We start from the raw sequence: 22,101 nt of genomic DNA on the forward strand, positions 1-22,101 counted from the left end.
AAATCGAGAATCGAATTTTTTGGACCAAACTAGATGAGGAGAGAAATTTATACTAAAGAATAAATGACTAAAGGGTAGTACATTAGTATTCACTTTCCCTTTTGTAAACATGCAAGCATAGTGTCAGGAGAAGATTCTTTGGTAGAGTTAAGAGTGCATTATAAAGTGAAAGTGCCGTGACCTCCTGGCATGCCTCTGATCTTTAGGCTTCCCTCTGGTCGGGAAGAGACCCTCGCGTGGTGATGGATTCGCGAAAATGTCACCGACACACCCTGGAGCAGTTGCGATCCAACCCCCTGACCATTATGCTAAGCTATTGTCCACTATCTGCCTAAGATAGCGACGACTTAAGCTGAAGCTAAAGCCACCCCTCTTCAGCCACGGGACACCCTTAAAAAATCATTTTTCCCATCTTCTCCCTGTTTTCCCCTCGGTTCGGCCATAAACAGCTTTTTAAGGCAGCCAATCCATTTTTTATCTTCAGAGTACATTATCACCCTGTTTCTGCTTTTTTCCGTCCGGGTGTCCACAAAACTTTATTTTCAAAATTTCCGGACTTTCCCCTCAATAATTTTTCATTTTCGCTGGCGGCAGTAACGCGTGGGGTTTGTAGCCAAGAAGGTTTCGGGCTCGATTCTCGCTGCCTAGAGTTTTTCCAATTTCTTGTTTGCATTATATTTATCAAAATGTTTAAATATTTAATAGACTTCTATTTATTTTTAATCATTCAAAAATAAAATTAAAAATCTCCGTTATAAATATTTATTTACATTAGAAAAATTTATTAAATGACTGAAAATAAAATGTTTTGGTATTGCTGTTATTTTTAAATGTCTATACAAATTTTGAACAAAATAAAAAATTAATAGCATTCAGAAAAACTAATTTTCGTTGCGAAAAATACTGCAAAAAGTGAGTATTTCATTGACAAAAAAGCATTCGAAACATTTATTTCTGTATAATTAACCAAATTAGAAGCAAATGTAATATTTAAACAATTTAATAAATAAAATGCAGAGAAAAAAATTGTATAAAATGTAGGACAGTTAAAAAATACACTTGGAGGAATGTAAGCGAAAAGTGAATTAAAAAAGAAATCAACTGAAATTGAAAACAATACAAAAATATGGAAAAATAAATTAAAATCATAAAGTTTGAAAAGAGCTTAGAAATTTTATAAAGAATTTGATGTAATGCCTAAGAATTTAAGATGAGTTTAAAAGACTTCCAAAATGCATTAAACAAAAATAAAATAAAACTTAAAAAATCCATTGAATCAACTTTAAAAAATTCAAACGAAGTAGAATTTAGAATTAGTAAAATAATTCAAATGAATATCAAAAAACGTTTGAAAATCTCTTGAAATCTTTAAAACTCTATCGAATCCTTCGCTTCTTGTGAATAAATTCTTTGAAATCGATGAAAATATTATAAAATCACTTGGAATCATTTAAAATACCTTAAGGTATTGTAGGTCCTGTCAAATTGTTCCGTTTCTTGAGAAAGTCTAGAAAATTCTTTATAGCCGAATAAAAATCTTTTTTAAATACCTTAATACTATTATAACCCTTAGAAATTACTGCTATCAATTAAAAATGCCTTCGAATCTTTAAAAATAGCAAAAAATATTTTAAATCCTTTAGAATACATTTAAATTGTTAAAACCTATTCAATATTTTATGGTACATTTCAAAACACCTTAAGATATTTGAAATCTTTTAAAATCTATATAAATTTCTTTAAATTTGTTACATTTTCTAAAAATTCCTTGAAATTTTTTAAACTACCCTAAAATATTAAAATTTTTTTGAAATCTTTTGACGTGGAATTTTAAAAATAACCTAAAGTTCCTAAAATCCTTTGGAACCATTTCAATTTATCGAAGTCTATTAAAAATACCCTAAGATACTTCCAAATCCCTTAAAATTTCGTCAAACTCTTAAAAATTCCATAAAATATTTTTAATATTTTGAAATCTTTTGAAATTTCTTGAATTTTTGTAAAGCTCTTGAAAATTCCTTGGAAATGTAAAAAATCTCATAATATTTAATATCTCTTCAAATGAGTGAAATCTAATGCAAAGTTCAAGCAATCATTTAAAATATTCTACAAAATTTCAAAAGATTTCAAAAAAGTTAAAAAATGTACAGATTTGAATTAAATAGATGTTAACCAAAAGGGTAATGTATTGAAATAAAAGTTACTATAGTCACTTTTCATTCAAAAAGATGACTCTAGTCATATTTTCAACAAAAAAAAGAAAATACTAAAGAGTGATTTGGTTAAAAAAGTTATTAAATATTACTGTGGGACAGTCCTAATTCTTGTTGACTGTTACTTAAAGTACTTTTTACAGAAATTGCCTAGCCTTTCAAAAATACAAATTAGAAATGATCTATTCCTAATAATCCAAAATCCTTCAAATTTAAATTCATTCCAGCAATTTTTCCAGAAAATATTCTAGAAAATCAACCACCTCTCCAGGAATTCGCGATTCGCTTCCACCCCCATCAGAAACCGGAATAAGGTTTTTGTCCTGCCTCCCTTAATTATACCGCAAATTAGAAATTTCTTGCGACCCCCCCCCCCCCAAACTTACAGGCGCCCCACCCACGTTTAACCTCATCGTCTACGCGTTTCTCTCACGTGGTTTTTGTCGAGCCACCGCGAGATTGTCTACGTGTTCCGACCAGAGTTTCACTCTAGATTCAGTTTCCATTAAAAGAACAATAATTTTACGTCCCGTTTGATGACCGGAAGTCCCCGGGAAAATTTTCACCAACGAGAGACTTGCCAATAATTAGACGCGAGACATTAATTTCGATTCAACGCAATATGCCGCACGGCCTAATTTGAATTTTCCCGCCCCGAATTCAGTTCAGTGCACCCCCCTCCCCCTCCCAAACCCCCTAACCATCCAATAAGAGCAAAAAGCGACGGACGAACGTGTTGTCTCGTGCTGTATTTGCCTAACGTTCAAATAATAGTTGCGTGTTTGCGAAGAAAAAAATTGGGGAGAAAAAAATATTTGGAGGGGGTCATTTTTTGGGGTATATAGTTCGTTGGAAGTTTGGGTCTTTTATTTCAATAGATTTCACTTTTAAATTTACGGGATTTTTAATTGTGGTAAATTAAAATTAAATAGTTTCTATAGAAACTTTTTTTTTTTTTATTAGAGCGACAATTTTATATTTTTCAAAATGTGTCCATCGATTCTTTGGAACGAAATTCAAGGTATTTTCCAGGTTTTCCAGGTCCAGAAGTCAAGTTTTTTCAGGGCTCCTTTTTTACATCAAATAATGAAATAAATGTTTATTGTAGACATAAAAAATAAGCCAATTCATTTTTTATTAGCCAACTATTTTTAAACGGAGCAGAACCATATTTTTGCGAAACATAAGTGTTTTTGAAGTCCTTGAAATGTTTTAAATCCTTGCGAATTTGTTGAAACCTCTTGAGGTACTTTCAATCTTTGTGAAAACTTGAAATCTTTGTGAAATCTTTTGGAATATTCTTAAATTTTTGTAAAATATTAAAAATCCTTAAAATCTTCAAAATCTGAAATCTTTGTGCAATCTTTTTAAATCTTTCGAAATTCTTGAAATATTTGTGAAAGCGTTCTTCTTTGTTTGTGTAGGCGTTTTTTTCAAATCTTTATGAAATGTTCGAAATCTTTGGGAAATTTTTGTGAAATATTTGATAAATTTTTCTTGAATATTTGTTTGTGAAATATTTTTTATTCGTTGAAATCATTCAATTATTTGAAATCTTAATGAAACCTTTTCAAATCTTCTAAAAAGTTTTGAAATTTTTCGAAAACGTTTCAATTCATCAAAATGTTTTGAAATATTTGAAATCTGGTTTACTATAATCCTTTGTAAAATCTTTAAAATCCTTGCAATCTTTATGAAATGTTCAAAATATTTGTGAAATGTTTGTAAAAGCTTTGACATCTTCGTCAAATCTTTTGAAATATTTGTGAAAATTTTCTTAAATCTTTGTTAGCAAAATCTTTTCCATTCGTTGAAATCTTTAATTTTTTTAAATCTTTTTAAATTTTCTGAAATGTCTTGAAACCTTCTGAAATCATTTCAAATCTTTGAAATGTTTTAAAATCTTTAAAATCTGTTGTACTGTACTTTTTTTTTAAATCTTTGACATCCTTTAAATCTGGTTGAAGTTTTAAAACCTTTGTGAAATTGCTATAAAATACTTGAAATCTGGTGTACACACCTTTTTGAAATCTTTGCAGAATGTTTCAAAAACTTTTAAATATTTTAAAATCGTTGAAATATTTTTAAGCCTTTTAGAAAATATTCAGTGATGTTTTGTAATCTGGCGTGTACTCAAAACCCGAGTGGTGAAACCCTTGCAAAAACCCGTTATACCGGCATGGCTCATTCTAATTCAGAAACTAAATTGACATCGAAATTTTCAACTTCACATTTTTATTATTTGTGACTTGAACATCACAAAAAATGCATACTGTAACATTATATATTAGCGTATATCGTGACAAATAAAAAAATTCTGTCGCTAGATTTCTTCTAAACAAGATGTTTCTTTCATAACAGAATAAAATATTTAGATTACTTTTTGCATGTCAATAAAATAACTACGTTAAAAGAAAAGTAAAATTTAATTCAGTGATCTCGTGAAAAATTCAAGAAGGTTTTCAAGTTTTCGAGGTTGTTTAGGTCGCGGAACACCCTGTTTTTATGATTGTTTAACAATTTTATGGGTAAAATGAGTTTGTTTTAAAATGTTATATTAAAACCCGTATTATTTCTGAGATTGTAAGGATATTACGGTTTTTCTCGTTTTAATTTATCCAATTTTTTGCGATATCTCAAAATCTACAAAACAAAAGAAAAAATGTGCTTTTTTCTAATAAGGCCTAATAAGGATTAATTTCCCATTTAGTATTTTTAAATTTTTTAAGAGAAACAAAATTTTGTTTGCAATTTTCAGGAGAGAAAAAAGTTAAATTTTCTGATAGGAAAATTACTTAAAAGAAAAAGTAACAGAATAATCTAAATATTTACCAAATTAATTAATTTTTAACCAAAAAGATTGATTTTTATATAAGAAGATTGGTTTTCTATAAAAATTTAAATTATCAATAATATACATGAACTTTCAACCAAATAGTTGAATTTTCAACAAAAAAAAGAAACATTTGCAAACATAAAGGGAAATTTTCAGTTGAAAGAATTAATTTTCTATCCAAAACAAAACAATTTTCAACAGAACAGTTCATCTTCAACCGAGGAAATGAATTTCAAACTGAAAAAGAATAATTTTCAATAACAGAAATTATTATTGTAATATTATAACAAAAATTATTATTATAATATTAATACTATTACGGTAACATGCAATAATAATAATTAAATTATGAATTGTCAACCTAAAAGATGAATTTTGTATATAAAAAAGCGATTTTTTAAATATATAATTGATTTCTCTATCAGAAAAGACAGTTTTTGAAACAATTAGTTAAACTTTTATCATAAAAATTTAATTTTCAACCAAAGAAATAAATTTTCATTCTAGAAAACAAATTTTCTTTTGAAATATTTCGCTTTTTATTATTTTAGCTTATTCAGTTTTTTTTTCTTTTCAAAATTCACAAATAAAAACAAAAAATAATGAAAAATGAGAAAGTGAAAATGAGAAAAAAATCGCTAAAAAACTCGATCTTTTTTTTTAATTGAAATTTTTAGAAGTAATAGGCACTGATATACTCCACTTACCATTAATTTTCTTTTGGCTATTTTTTTCGATTTTCTAAAGAAAAAAACATATTTTTGATTTTTTTTGCAAAACCCTTTTTGTATTTTTTTATATTTGTGTGTAAATAAAATAATTTTTCCCCCGCAAATCAACAAAATGCCAGATGATAAATTCATGATGAGTAGACTATATTGGTACCTATTATTCCAAAAAATTTCGGGATAAAAAAAGATGGGGTTCTTGAAATCACTGGTATTCTTATTTTTAAAAAATCTGAATAACGTAACCTTTTTATTATTTTTTCTTTTCTTTGTGAATTTGAAGAAAGAGCACAAAACGTGTAAACTGAAATGAGAAAAATCCTAATATATAAAAATATTGCAAAATTTGCACGGATTTTAAATTAAAATTCACAACAAAAAAAACTTATTTTAGCCATAAAATCTGTAAATATTCTTAAAAAATGTTTATTAACAAATTATTATTTGAGAAGTAGAAAAAAAAGACGCATATTTGAATATTGTGAATAAAAAATTTGTTTTCTTATTCCAGTGAATCATATGTTATATTTCTAAAAGTGAAAAAGCTTACCCATCAGTCTCCGATGGCGGAAGTGTATACAAAAGTCCTTTGTGTTCCTCACAAATCAAGACGGAGTTCCTGATTCCCACTGGCGGTGACTTTTTATACGTTTCAGCGTATCTGTAACAGAAAAATATTTTGATAAAATAAGATAATATCCTCGATTTTTCCTTTAGATATTTTATTTCTATGATTAAAGTACTTTCCAGCATTTCAAAAATTTCTAAAGCAAGAGGTTCCTTTTCATTTTAAAGGAATTCTAATATTTTAAAGTTCTATTTTCTTTAAAATTCAGTCGCTTTAAAAAAATGTTTTTGTCGAATTAATATCCAATGTTTTTGAATTTTTCTCAGATGCAAATTTCGGAAATTATAAGATTTTAAACGATTTAAATGCTACCGAAATTAAATGACAAGATAAATAAATAAATTATTATTTGGAAAAGACAGAAATCAGGAAGGACCGAAATTTAAAAAACGACTAAAATCATTACCGAAAAAAAAATTTAATGACCGACAATTGAAAGCGTCAAAAACTGTATTTAGAATGCGACCAGAATTAATGAGGAATTATGAATTAAAGAACCACCGAAATTAGAAAGAAACACCACTTCTAAAGCTAGAAAAATTAAAAAACGAACAAAAATAAAAAACGACAAAAATTTCTAGCGACACGAAGTTTAGAATGATGGCAACTTGAAAGCGGCCGAAACTGTAATGCCATCAACCTTAAAGGACAACAGAAATTCAAAACTGATCAAAATTTGAAAGCAATCGAAATTTGGAAATCATAATCTATAAGTCTACTTACACTAGAAAGCGACCGAAATTTAAAAGCGAATAAAATTAGGAGATGATTTTAATTAAAAAGCGAGCGAAATTAGACAAAAAAGAGCGACCAAAATTTAAATGTAACCGAAAGCTAGTTCCAAAGCTTCTTTTAATTCAAAGTCTTTCTTTTTGAATGCATTCAAATTCAATCCCTAAATAAATTTCCGTTTTCAAAGTTAAAAACTTCAAGAGTACATAAACAACAGAAGTGAATCGATCTTAAATACCCATTCCTCGACAATAAATCAACATTCTTTATCAAAGTGTCATTATCCTAACTTCATTTTCCATCCACAGGGATTTGTTCCCAAAACCGAGAATCTCCAGGGAGATTATGAAAAAAAATATCTGGGACGTGTAGGATTATTTTTTATAAACTTGTCAAGCGCTTAATCGTTTCGAATAATGTAAGCCTCGTCCCTGACACGTAACGGTCGACTCTTAGGAAGAGGAGGAACTGCGAAGCAGACGAAGACTTCCTGCGGGACTTTGAGGGGTTAGGGGTTGGGGGCTCTGCATCATTTTTCACATACCGCTGGGGGCGGACTCTTTTTGCCATCCCCAGCTACCAACGAGCATTCAGATAATGTCCTTAAAGAAGGATATCCCTTGCGAGCCTGAATTAGGTAAGTGTCCAAACACCAGCTTCGAAAACATCTCGCCTGATCAGCTTCAAATCTTCGATTAATCCAAAATCGATAAATACATTTTATACAACTTCATCATTTCACCTATCTCGCATTTAAAATCAGAACTTATAAAATTTGATGTTTTTCTAACAAACTGTTATATGAGGTATATCCGGAAAGAATTCGACCCTGTGGTGCACCAGAAGTAAGAGTTAATTTTGGTCAATGGCAAGGATATCCTCTTCGAAGTACTCCCCTTAAGAAGCCATAACATTCTTCCAACGATCATCGCACTTTAGGAAGCACTCCTTAAAGCCACCTTTCGGAATACCTAAAAGCTGCTTCATCTCATTTCTTTTATTTCCTCTATGTCTTGAAATGGTTTTACTTTTAGAGGATACTTTAATTCGGGAAACAGCCAGAAATCACAGAGAGACGGGTCAAGACTGCATGAGGGCTGGCGAATTCGAGTAAAGCCCCGTTTCACCAGAAATTGCTGAATAAGTTGTTATGAATAGGCAGGAGCGTTATCATGGTGACAATTTTTTGGGCCTCAACTCCAAACCGTGACTCAAAATTTCCGAAACAATCGTTTTTATAATCCTGATGTTTTCCTCTATCTCTCAGACTAGTAAATAAAGATCCCTTGAAGTACGACCATTTCAAAATCGTCTTAACCAATCTTTAAATTGAGGATCAGTCATAGACTCGTCACGGCGCGTTCCGTCATTCTGAAAACTGACGCGTACTTGGTGAGACGTTTCCACGTAACTGTTTTTGGAAATAGTTCAATTGTAGTCTCTATTATTTTGAGGTTATGGTAGCAAAATTCTAAAAGTGATTTAGAGCTCTGAAATTATTGTCAGGAAGTGAAGGCCGGTATTGAGTCCTCTCATTACTTTGAATGACGATCAGGACAAACGGTACTCGGTTCGGAGACCTCGAACGATAATAATACCCTCAACCGGTATCCCGAGAACGGACCAAGAAGACGAACTCAGCGTCCAGGAATAAGGATCCGCCCGAGAAAATGGAATACTTTCCAATGAGAGTGGTTCAAAAATGAAAAAATGAAAAGGAAACCAATCACTCATTGTGGTTGGGACACTATTCGAAGCTGGGAGATAATATCCTGTTCTATGCATGAACGAACCCGGTGACAGTCCTCGTGGTAGCCACTAACCAAGCGAATCGGGTCGCGAGTGGCTCTATAGCCCTTAAAAAAATAAATATAAATAAAAATAAATAAAAAATACGATCGTGAGTGCAAAGGGATCAGATAATGTAGAATCTTGATAGAGAAGTTGCTGCTCGTCATGGTTGCGTGAGCGCGTTAAAGAAGGAAGTTTTATCACTGGCCATTTGGAAAATGCGAGACTGCTTGAGGATGATTTAAAGCCAACTCACTGAAGAACGTAAAACGCAGGACTTATGACCTTGAATTTCAGTCCTGTCAGGAAGGCTCAATATTGTGTGTGGCCATCAATATGACGAACTGTCAGTTCTCGCGTTAAGAAACGTCTCTTTTTAGCACTTAAGTCGAGTTTCAAGCTTCGACGTAATTAGAGATTCTTTAAAATCAACAATTTAAAAAAAAGAAAGGTACTGAAACTGAAAGAAGCTACACGGTTCTCCGGAAAAATCAACTTGCAATCATTGGTAATCCACTCGAAATCTAAATAATCCAAGTAATCAACTTGTAACTAGGAGCAATCGTCCTTTTATCACCGGTACTGAACTTGTAATCCGAAATATGTCACTTGCAGTCCTCAGTAATTCTCTAGTAATATATAGTAATCCAAGTAAATCAACTAGTAATTCAAGGTAATCAAGTTAAAATATTGAGTAATATACCTGTTGCTCATCAGGGTAATCGTATTGAAATGCAGATAATCTCCTTGTAATCTTGTACTGGAGTAATAATCCTGTAATCTCAGGTAATATAATTCTAGGCAATCCAGTAGAATTCTAAATAATTTCTAGATAATCTAGATAAATTCTAGATAACCCCAGGTAATCTAAATGTAATCCAATTACAACATGAAGTAATCAATTTGTAATCCAGTATAATTTTAAATAACCCAATAATAATTTGGCGTATTCGTATTATGATAACACGTAATCCACTTTTAATTCAGAGTAACACACTGGTAACCCAAAGTAAAACGCAATAATATATTTTTAAACCTGAGTAATTGACTTGCGATCCCAGGTAATCCACTTGCAAATCTATACAGTTTATTAAAATTCTAGATAATCCATTTGTAATTCCAGATAATCAACCTGTAATCCCAGCTAATCAACTTGTAATCCTATAGCATTTATTCTAATTCTAGGTAATCCACTTGCAATTCCAGATAACGTACTTGTAATCCCTAGTACTCTACCTTTTAATAAAGTGGTAATCTGAGACAATCTAATTATAACTCGCAGTAATCTACTTGTGATCCTAGCAATTTCGATCGTAATTCAGAGTAATCTACTTATAATCCCAAGTAACCCGCTTGTTCTCTGGAGCAATCCTAGTAATCCAGTATTATACCAAGTAATCCACTTGTATTTTAGCGTGTTCCAGTATTATTCTAAGTAATTATTTGTAATCTCGGATTATTCCCTTTTGTAATCCTACGTAATCCACTTTTAGCGCATAATAGTAAACTTGTAATCCACAGTGATCCAAGTAATTGAGTATAAACTTAAGTAATACAATTGTAATCTCTGGAAAGAAACTTTTAATCAGACGTAGTATATTTTTAATCCCAGAACATTCACTCGTAATCCTGAGTAATTAATAGTAAGAAACTTGAAATCTGGAAGAATCCCGTGCAATTTTAGGTAATACATTTGTAAGTCGGAGTATTCCTCTTTTAGTCCCAGATAATAAACTTGTAACCTGAAATAAAACACTTGTAATCCTAAGTAATCTACTTGGAATGCGCATTAATCAATTTTTAAACCGGAATAATCGACTTGTAATTCCGGTTAATCCGCTTCTGCTTCTATATGTATTATAGAATACTACTAGTAATCCAGTAGACATTAACACTTCTGTATGCACTAATAGGTCCCCGAGATTACTCTTTGTTAAAAGGTAAAAAAGGTCCCTGATTAATAATATCTTAGGTAGGTTTTCGGAATATGGGTCAATTTTTGTTTAAATAATTTTTTTAAACAATTTAATTATTTATTGACAAATAAAATTATACAATATTGTTTAGCATGACTGATCAAAAATAAAACTTTTGTCTCTTGCACTTTTTCGTACGACGAACCGTTTAGAATGTACACCATTATAAACAAATGATTTTTTTAACAAAATTGCCATATCTGCACCGTGTTACCTCAGAATCCATAATTCAGACAAATTTAAAACTTGTACACTGTATATATCAAGGATAGATCTCTTAAAAGAAAAAAGAAATTTTCCGATCGAATAAAAACTTCTCTCCTTAAATTGTTGTTAAAAAGTTGTTATTTTTAAGAGGAAACCGTTTAGACTCTTCATTTATTAATAAACAGTCATCCAGATCAACGAACGTGATAATGTTGCTTCAAATTGTTTCGAAAGCTTTATATCGCATTTGTAACATAATTTGTTGTTCAAAAGTCCTTTTGCTAAATTGTTTATGACAATTAATATAAATAATGGCCCTCAATTAGCAGAATTGACTTAATTTTTTTTCGATTAATCCTTGAAACATGATTAAATTGTTTACTCTCTTGGAATTTTCTCGTACGACCAGCCATTATTTATGTATGGCCTTATAAACAATCTATTTTTTATAAACACCCTCGCCAAAAACCAAGAATTTCAAGTTATTAGCGATTGCCTTTCTTTATATAATTAATTTTACCATAGTGAATGTAATTATCTTGGGTAGTATTTTCTTCGTCTTACCCTTATTGTTTAAAACTATTGTTGTTTAAAAAAACTCACAATTCAGAAAATCGACTTTTTCTTAATTTTTTAATAATCCATAGCACAAAATAAAACATTTCACTCTCGTGATATGTTTTCGTACGACCAGCCATTATTTATTTATGGCCTTATAAATAATGTATTTTTTATAAACTGAACCCTCCCCTAAAGGCCAGAATTGTCAAGTTATTAGCGATTACCTTTTTTATATCCTTAATTTTACCATAAAGAATGTAATTATCTTGGGTAGCATTTTTTCTATCTGACCCTTATTGTTTATAACTATTGTTATTAACAAAAACGCTCAATTAAGAAAATCAATTTTTCCTCATTTTTTTATTAATCCATGGCACAAAATAAAACTGTTCATTCTCCCAAGATAATTACATTCTTTATGGTAAAATTCAGGATAAAAAAAAGGTAATCGCTGATAACTAGAAATTTGTGGCTTTTAGGTGAGGGTGTGTTTATAAAAAATACATTGTTTATAAGCCCATAGTAAATAATGGCTGGTCGTACGAGAAAATTTCAAGAGAGTAAAAAGTTTAATCATGTTTCAAGGATTAATAAAAAAAATTGAAGTCAATTCTGGTAATTGAGTTTATTAATAAATGAAGAGTCTAAACGGTTTCTTCTTTAAAATAACAACTTTTTAACAACAAATTAAGGCAAGAAGTTTTTATTCGATCGGAAGATTTCTTTTTCCTTTTAAAAGATCTATCCTTGATATAAACAGTGTACAAGTTTAAAATTTTTCTGAATTATAGATTCTGAGGTAACACCTTGCAAATATGGCAATTTTGTTAAAAAATCATTTGTTTATAACGCTGTACATTCCAAACGGTTCGTCGTACGAAAAAAGTGCAAGACGCAAAAATGTTTTATTTTTGATCAGCCATGTTAAAAATAATTTTATAATTTTTTTTATCTATAAATAATGAAATTGTTTATACAAAAATTGACCCATATTCCGTAAACCTACTCAAGGTATTCGTAATCAGGGGCCTTTTTTTGACTTTTTAAAAAAGAGTAATCCCGGGGACCTATTAGTGCATGCAGAAGTGTTAGTGGCTACCGGATTATAGGCAATTTATATAATGTCCCAGATATTCCACTCTTAATTGTAGTTAATACATTATAGTCGTAGTCAATCCAGTATAATTCTAGGTAATCAAGTATAATCCTAAATAAAACAATCTTAATCCACGTATAATCCTGAGTGATTAACTTGCAATCTGAAGTAATCCAGTATAATTATAGGAAATCAACTTGAAATCCGCCATATCCTCTTATCATCTTACGCAATCCACTTGTAATCCGAAAAAATGTCAGTTATCCAGTATAATGATAAGTAATCCACTTGTAGTGCGGAAATTTCCTTGTATAATCACAGGTAGCACAATTATAATCCTGATAATTGTACTTATGGTATAATCCCAAGTAATGCACTTGTAACGTGGTGTAATCCACTTGTAATACTCTTTTAATATTGTTAATTAAGATCATAATGCAATTTTTTAATGCAAGGTAATTTAGTTGTGATTCCAAGAAATTCAACGTAATATTAGGTAATCCATTTGTAATCTTAAGTAGTCCACTTTCAATCCAACGCAATTCACTTGAAATCCGAAATTTCCTCTTGTAATCCCATTCTATCCCCTTGTAATCCGAATTAATATCAGTTATCCAATATAATTATAAGTAATCCACTTTTTGGGCAAAAATCTCCTCTTATAATCCCAGTTAATCCACTTGCAATCCTGAATATTGTACTTATAATCCCGAGTAATGTACTTGTAATTCGAAATAATCTACTTGTAATACTCTTTTAATCCCGTTAATTATGATAATCATAAAAATTTTTAAGTCCAGGTAATTAAGTATAATACCAGATAATCCACTTGTCATCCCAAGAAATTCAAAGTAATCCTGAGCAATCCAGTTGTAATCTTAAGTAGTCAATTTGTAATCCAACGTAATCCACTTGGAATCTAGGTAATCAGAACCAATCCGGATAATCAGAAGTAATCCGATTAATCGCAGGTACTTCAGATTCATCCGGGGTAATCCAATTCCGCTGAACTCCATTTTGAAGAGTTATTTCCCCCTTGTTTAAAAGAAGCCGAAATTATAAAGCGTTTAGCTTCTCAAGTATCCTAAATTAGCAAATGTAAAAAAATGTCTATTATGGATTATTCGGCACGGAATGTTATAAGCTTTCCAACATTTCAATGTCAGCAGTGATTTTTAATTTTGTAAGTGTGGTCGTGCGGTCTTACAGACCGCAACATGATTCTCCTATTTTGGTCCCAGCAAAAAGTGACAAATTAGTATGGACTTATGCTGTAAAAGATGATGAAAATAGAAGTTGATAAATTTGATTAATTTCTTACTTATCGCAATGTCAATGTCAGTGAAAAATGACATCACGTCCATGCATAAAGGTTAATTGAAATCGCGCTAATCGTACCAACGATTTCCGATGGCTGTGTAAAAGACTGGAATTTGGAAAAGATCAAAATTAGAAAGTGGCCGAAATTGAATACCCATCGAAAGATGAAAGTGGTCAAAATTCAAAAAGATACACCTTAAAAAAAGAGATAAAATTCTCTACAAGGTTCTATTTATTTCAGAAAGGATATCATATTCTTAAAACTTTTTCTCACGTTCCTTCTGTTTCAGGAAAGAACTTTTCCGGAAATACACAGGACCGGAAGGAAAAGAATGAGTAGAGTTTAGCTCTCATCAGGCTAGCGAGTAAATACTCGTGTGTTAAAAATGTTTGCCCCCTCCCAGCTTTTATCCCTTTTGGTTAACTGTAGAGACGAACGCGTATTAATTATGAGCCTTGTTCAAATACACGAAAAGAGGAAGAGGGAAAATAGTCCCCATTATTACGAGCGAATGTGGCATTTTTTCCATCGGTTTCTCGTCCCTTTTTACTCTTTCCACTTTCCAGAAAATTGTCCCGGCTTTGTTTAACTTTTGTCGCGGAATTTTTCCGACTCGTAAACGATATTGCTCTCTGGAGATCGCGATTGTAGAGAAAAGTCGGGGTAGCGTTCTGTTGTCCAGTCACCCATTCCAGCAATAGAAAGTTATAATACATGTATAATATAAAATCGAGAAAGGAGTTTTTCAAAGTGCTTCCGTTTTGAATTTATGATAGGAAATTGTCAAATTAAAAAAAATCAAAATTCAAAATTGATCGAAATTAAGAAAAGACCTAAATTTGGCAACCAATTAAGCTTTTAGCGATAATTGTTTGAAACTGACCAAACCGCTAATGACAACGAAATTAGAGCACGCCTGAAGTTAGGAACTGGTTGAAATTTAAAAGTGAATAGAATTAGAATGCGACTTAATTTGAAAACGGCCGAAAATTTTAGGGACAATAATTTAAAGATTTCCGAATCTGTAGAACGATTGAAACTATAATGCCAAAGAAATTAGAAAATGCCCGAAATTCGGAACTGGCAGAATTTTAAAATTGATCGAAATTAGAAAGAGACCTGAATTTGGAAACGGCCGACATTTTCAGCGACAATAATTAAAAAATCACTGAATCACTTCCGAAAGTGAGCGACATTCGAATGCCAACGAAATTAGAAGACGATTGAAATTACAAACGCACCGAAATTTAAAATAGAACAAATCTGAGATGTTAATGAAATGAGATGAGGACCAAAATTGGAAAATAACCTAAATTTGGAAACTCGTAAAATTTTCAGCGACCACCATTTGAAAATTAATGACTCTTGAAAGCGACCGGAACATGATTGCCAACGAAATTAGAAGACGATTGAATTGATGATAAACTGACAAAAATTTTAAAATCGATCTAAATTAAAAAGCGAAATAAAATAAACTCAAATTTAGAAAAGACCGAAATTTGATAGTGAAAGAAACTTTCATGCCAACGAAATTTGAAGATAGAATTTATAAACAAACCGGAATTTAAAAGTGATCAAAATTAGAAAACAACTTAATTTGGAAACGGCCGAAACATTTAGGGACAATCATTTTTCAAATTCTGAATCTTGAAAGCGACCCAATATTGAATACCATTTAAATTAAAAGACGACCGAAATGAAAAATGTCTTGAAAACGTTCGAAAATTTAAGCGACAATAATCTGAAAATTGCTGAATCTTGAAACCGATTGAAACTTTAATGCGAAAGAAATTAAAAAACGACCGAGAACAGAAACTGAAATTTGAGAGTAACACAACTTTAAAAGACACAGAAATTATAAAGCGAGCGAAATTTGAAAATGACAAAAATTTTCATCTTACCAAATTGAAAATGACCGATAGTTGGAAGTAGCCGAAACCCAAACTTCGAACGCTTTTAATTCTGGCAAAATTCGACTTGAAAAATCCTATAGAAAAAAGTTTTAAATTAATAAATGAATAATAAGAATAATTTCCCAAATTAAAACCTCCATCTGATGGATCCATCTATCTCCTGGAGGGTTAAAGCGCGCGTTCCAGGAGCCAAATGAGATGCCGCGAAAGTCGAGCGATTCCTGGAATCAGATGAGTTTGAGTTCACTAGCTACTCCTCCTCATCATCATCGTCCTTACTTTCTTCTTGCTCTTATTCCTTGGATGTCTCGCGGTAGCCAACCTTCTTTTTAATTTTTATTTTCCCCTATACCTTCCTTTTTTAGTCTATTTTTTGCCTCCCTGTCCCTCTCTGTGGCTTCAAGTCTTCGTATACTCATCTCCTTTCCTCTCCTTTACTCTAATTCCCTTCTTCTCTCTTCATGTTTTCAGATTCCTTTTTTAATGCCTGCTACCGTGGACCCTTTTACCACGGACACGTAGCCTCCACGTAATGACTCTGGCAACGCTCCGCTGCTCCTCACCAACAACTGTATATAACCCATACACATCACTCAAGTCTTCTCTAATATCCCACGCTGATCTTCCTCTCTTCGATCTTTACTCATCTCGATCGAAACTTTCAAAAATTTCGTAATTTAGCACGGTCACGAACCCTCAATTGCCCGAATGGTCGGTAAATGTCGGCAACGGGAATCTTAAAGTATAAGACAGAATTTATTTCGAAATTTTTTTACTTTTCCTAGGCCATTTTTTCATATTCCCTGACCATTATAAATTTTACTTTCAGGTATAAAAATATAAAAACAACTTTACAGCTGGGAGATCAATTAACAAAAAAAATTTCATCACGTTTTATTTTCACGCCGAAATGATGAATTTAATACGGAAAATGTATGAAAAATATGAAATTTCAGCACAAAAGTTAACTTCCAACAAAATTGTATAATGTTTAAAGCTAAACAAAAAACACAAATTTTGTATAAGAAAGTTGAATTTTCACCAGATAAGATTAATTTTTAACCAAGCAATAAACAATAAACAACAAATTAAATTTACACGTATGAAATGGAAGGTACTAACACTTTTCGATTGAATTTTTTTTAGTGAAATGCATATAAACTGCAAAATTTAGAATTTTTATCAATTATAGAGTTCAAAGATTCAGATTGAAATCCAAAAATATAAATCCACGTTAACATTTTCAATACTCTAAATTAAAGAATCAAGCAATGAACTTTAAAAATTTTCAAAATTATATTCTTTTAAGTAATTTCAAGCTAGAAAAATTAAAAAATTAAAAATAATTTTTTTTAAATTAACTATTTTTTAAATTAGAAGTTAAATTATTTTCATTTAAAATAGTTTAAGCATCCTTCAAAAACTTAAAAAATTTATTTCAAAACATTAAGGAATCTAGAAGTGGTTTTAATTTTCCAAATTTAAAATCATTGTTGAAATTTTTTCGAAACGTTTAAATATATTTTTAGATGAATTGAATTTTTCCTACTCAGGGACACTTATTATTTGTAGAAACAATTAGAGTAATCTTGAGAGATATTTAGAAGTTTTAAAAATATTAAAATTAAATTTAGAACTTGAAATGATTTCAAATCTCTTACACGCAGTTTGTGACCCGAAAAATTGGGCTATTCGTACCAAAATTTTGGTGCAAATACCCACAACCGAATTTAAAACAAAATGCATATTTTTGCAGATTTCAAAGGAAAAATTTAGAAACTTTTTAAGAATCGTAAAAGACTTAAAAAGAATAAAAACATTTTCTTAAGATTCAGAACAGAACCTGGAAGATTTTAAGGATTTTTTTTTAATTTGCAGGATTTCCCAAAAGTTGTAGGAATAATTCGGTTAATTTTAAAATGTATTTAGAAGCTCTAAACAAAAATGTTAACACACTTCTTTTCAATTACTTGAAGACATTTCAAGTTTTTAATTAATTTTGTTTAAAAATAATAAGTATTCAATAGCTATTTATCCGTCAAAATTTAACAATTTCACTTACAAATTAAACATTTTTTTAACAGACCGCCACCCTGAATAAAAATGGTTAAATTTTTAAGAAAGCAGATACATTTTCAACTAAAAATACTAAATTTCTACCAAACAAGATGAATGTTCAACTAAACAGGATTTAAAAAAAAAACGAAGGTACAACCAAGTAGCAGAATTTTCAACTGAAAAATATTAAATTTCTACCAAACAAGATGAATGTTCAACTAAACAGGATTTAAAAAAAAACGAAGGTACAACCAAGTAGTAGAATTTTCAAATGAAAAATATTTTTTTTCTACAAAAAATGGAATAGTAAAATTTTCATTTGAAAAAAAATTCATTTGAAATCCAAAAAAGATGAAATTTCTTCGATAAGAGATGAATGTTTAAACCAAAAGGACGATTTTACAATAAAGAGTCGAATTTCTAATTAAAGAAGATTTTTCAGGCAATGGAGAAATATAATTCATCGAAAATGAAGAATTTTTATGCAAAGAAACAAAGAAGTTTCTACAAAACAGTTGAATTTTCAAACCAAAAATATGAATTGTCAACAAAAAAGTTCATTTCTCTCCCAATAAATGTCTATTTTTTGATAAAATAGTTCAATTATCAGGCTAAGAAGATTAATTTTCAAGAGAACAGTTGCATTTTTAATTTAAGAAAAACTTTTTAACCACTTATTGTTAAATTTTTAACAAAATGATACAATTTTAATTAAGGCTCTACGTTTATTAAATTTGAATAATGTATTTTTTTGTTATGGTTAGCCAAAAATCGAACTTTATAGAATGGTGCAAATACCGAAATGTTCGTCGTTCCATGCATGGAAAAAATAATACAAGCTGTCTATTGATACCAGCAGATTACTACACTAATTGACAAAACATAACTAAAATAAAGAATTATATTCTTATTTCAGATGACATCAGACCTTATGACATAAATATTTCGTTTTCTAAAATTTCTGAACATTTTCTTGATATTAGTTAAGAAATCATTGGTATCAAACTTTAGACAATAGAGATAAACAAATTTTCAAAGCTATCTTAATAATGCATCAATACAGATTACTCACTCAAAGAAAAAGTTTTGATAAAACCTCAATTTCGCAAATCTTTAGAATATAATGTCAAACAGGGTAATTTTGGACATGTGGGGTAAATTCGGACACCCCTAAATTCCCTTAATTGATAGGATAAATTACTCAAAACTGTTCCAAGGATCTGGAAGCAGTTCAAGCCTTAACTGATTCTTTACTCTGGTTAAAACTATCAATTTTGGAATTTACGAATTTACTCCGCGATGTTTGAAATAACACCGTTTGACGGTACATTCTCCAAATACGTTGTCAAGGAAAATTTGTTGGTTTCCCACACCTTCGCATCGAACCGGTTTCCATAATTTAAATAGAAATTTCTGTAAGACAGTCAGAAGTGTTTTCCCCCCTACGTTTATAAAATCTTACATGATGGGAAGGTGGTTAAAAATTCCAGCAAAATTATCGAAAACTCCCTGACATTTCCTGGCTTTCCTTAGTAAATTTTAAACTCCCTGACCTGCTGCAACCCCCAAGCATAGATTCGATTCTCGATTGAGGAACGTGACAAACGATGGGATAACTCTTTGCTCTTGATGAGGATGACTTGAGCAACCAGACTGCACCAAACAGAAAGTAAGGATACGATCGGCGAAGGGGAAAAGGGTGATGATATTGAAGAGAGTCGAATGGTTGTCAGCGGGCGGAAGCCACGGCGTTGCGCGCTAGAATAACGAAAGCTAATTATGCGCTCGGATGTCAGGAGAAAAAAGTTTTTTAAAAAAAGGAAGCGAATCGTGGCAAAAACCGTCGATAATCGACATCCTGTCTGTGTTGTACGCGGCCGCACCGATAATAGTAATACGGACTCGCCGCAAATCTTTCCGCGGAGGAGGTTCGATTTCTGCTCACTGTTTGTGGCCAGTGAGGACGCGAAGCCACGGACCTTTAAACAAATAGAGCACCCACAAAAACCCGATGGCGTTGGCACCGAAACAAAAAGATACCTTGTCAACGATGCTCTGCTGAACACGGTATGCAGAATTATTTGCCTTTCGCGATTGAAAACGTGCGCGAGCCACTGACGTAAGTCCATCCGACCTTCCTTAAAAATTCAAATAAATTGGACAAAAATAGACTCAAGAAGACTAGATGAGAAAGAATTCTTGTACTTTTCTTTAGAATTAAGCCTGTGCCAGCCAAAAAAAGTGCAAGAATTGTTTCAAGCTTCTTTGCAGTGCAACAATTGCACTCAGAGAAGAAAGTGACTTGCAAGAAAAGCATCCATTTTTGTTTAATATTTTGTTTTGAACCATGTGAATATTTTTTTTACACAAACAGAATTATTTAGCTGCAGGATTGGATGAAGTTTGTCGCAACTGGGTAATGTTTACTTCAAAACGATTAATTTTCAGATAAATGAAAATCCTCTGTATCCTAAAATTAAGAGGAAATTCTATTTGTCTCAAGAAAAATCATATTGACACAAGAGGACATTTATTTTAGTGTAATCGAAATTTTTTTCAAACCATTACAATTGTTCTTGACTTCCTTCATGTGAAATAATTGTTCCAAATTTAGTAAAAATGCAACAACTGTTCCAAGCTTCACAAAATGCAACATTTTTAGTGTTTTAGACTTCCTTCAAATGCAACAATTGTTGCTATTTCGTCAAAGTGAAAAAATTGTTCAAAAGTCCATTAAAGTGAAACAATTGTTCAAAATTTAGTCAAAATGCAACAACTGTTTTTAGATTTCTTAAAATACAAAAATTGTTCTGAATTTCCTTGATGCGAAACAATCTTTTCATGCTTCTTTAAAATGCAACGATTGTCCCAAGCTTTCTTAAAATAAAATAATTTGGAACATTTTGATTAAAATGCAACAATTGTTCCAAGCTTCCTCCAAATACAATAAGAGATCCGAACTTCCATAAAGTGAAACAACTGATTCCAGCTTTTTTAACTGAAACCACTGTTATCAGCTTCTTTGAAATGCAACAATTGTTTATGCTTTCTTAATGATAAACAATTGTTCTCATGTCCAATAAAAAGGAACAATGGTTCCAAACTTCCTTAAAGTGAAATAACTGTACCAAATGTAATCAAAATGTAACTGTTTCAAGCTTCCTCAACATGCATTGTTCTAAATTTCTTATTGCACAAAAATTGTTCCAAGCTTTCTTAAAATGCAACAATTGTTTCAAGCTTCCTTAAAATGCAAAAATCGTTCCAATTCTACATAAAGTGAAACAATTGTTTCGCACTTCCTTCGAAATGACGCCAAATTTTCTTAGATTGGAACAATTGTTTTAAGCTTCTTTAAAATGCAATAATGGGACTGTTGCGTGAATTTTAGATAAAAAATTATTTGAATACTGTATAAAATTCAAAATAATTTAGTATATTTAAAAAAATGTGAATACTTCATTTCTGTAAAAATAAGTATTCAAAAAAAGTATCGACAACCCTATTCAAACAACTTTGTGACCTTGAAAAGTCACATCATGCTAACCGCTAAACTGATCACAATAATGGCATGCAAAGGCTTTATAAAATAACGAATTAAATAGCTGACTGCTGATGAAAAACTTTAGAATCATTCACATTTTTCATATTTTAAATAATAATAACAATAATAATAAAAATAATAATAATAAAAAAAAATGAGCCTCGGTGGCTCAGTTGGTTAGACACTTGGACTTCACCTCAGAGGTCCGGGGTTCGATCCCTGAGCCGGTACCTCTGGAAATTTTTCAATGTACCTTTACCGAGGTTCTGGTGGTTCGGAACCCACCTTAAGCTGTAGGTCCCCCCATCGTGTACTTGACTGCAACGCAGTCCGTCAATGATGGGGTAAAAACCAGGCTTTGCCCAATATGTCTGGGCAGACTGCTCTCATTAGATCACTTGATTGCATAATAAAAATGCGTCCGTCACTGATGATATATACCAGGAGAGCCCCGTGCAAAATGATCAAATAAAAATCCAACTCTAACCAAAAATGCC

The 22,101-nt window shown here is 31.2% G+C and overlaps 1 protein-coding gene across 4 annotated transcripts in view; it reads right to left on the reverse strand.

Annotated features, from left to right (window-relative positions):
* LOC117167768 (ubiquitin carboxyl-terminal hydrolase 48-like) overlaps window positions 1-22,101 on the reverse strand; it is a 311,237-nt gene that overhangs the window by 161,984 nt on the left and 127,152 nt on the right. For all 4 annotated transcript variants that reach the window (XM_033352943.1, XM_033352951.1, XM_033352936.1 and 1 more), the window contains one exon: window positions 6,328-6,438. In XM_033352943.1, the coding sequence (XP_033208834.1) occupies window positions 6,328-6,438 (111 nt within the window). The remainder of the gene's footprint in view (window positions 1-6,327; window positions 6,439-22,101) is intronic.

The sequence above is a fragment of the Belonocnema kinseyi genome, chromosome 1 (genome assembly GCF_010883055.1).
Source record: "Belonocnema kinseyi isolate 2016_QV_RU_SX_M_011 chromosome 1, B_treatae_v1, whole genome shotgun sequence".
Classification (NCBI taxonomy): Eukaryota; Metazoa; Arthropoda; class Insecta; order Hymenoptera; family Cynipidae; genus Belonocnema; species Belonocnema kinseyi.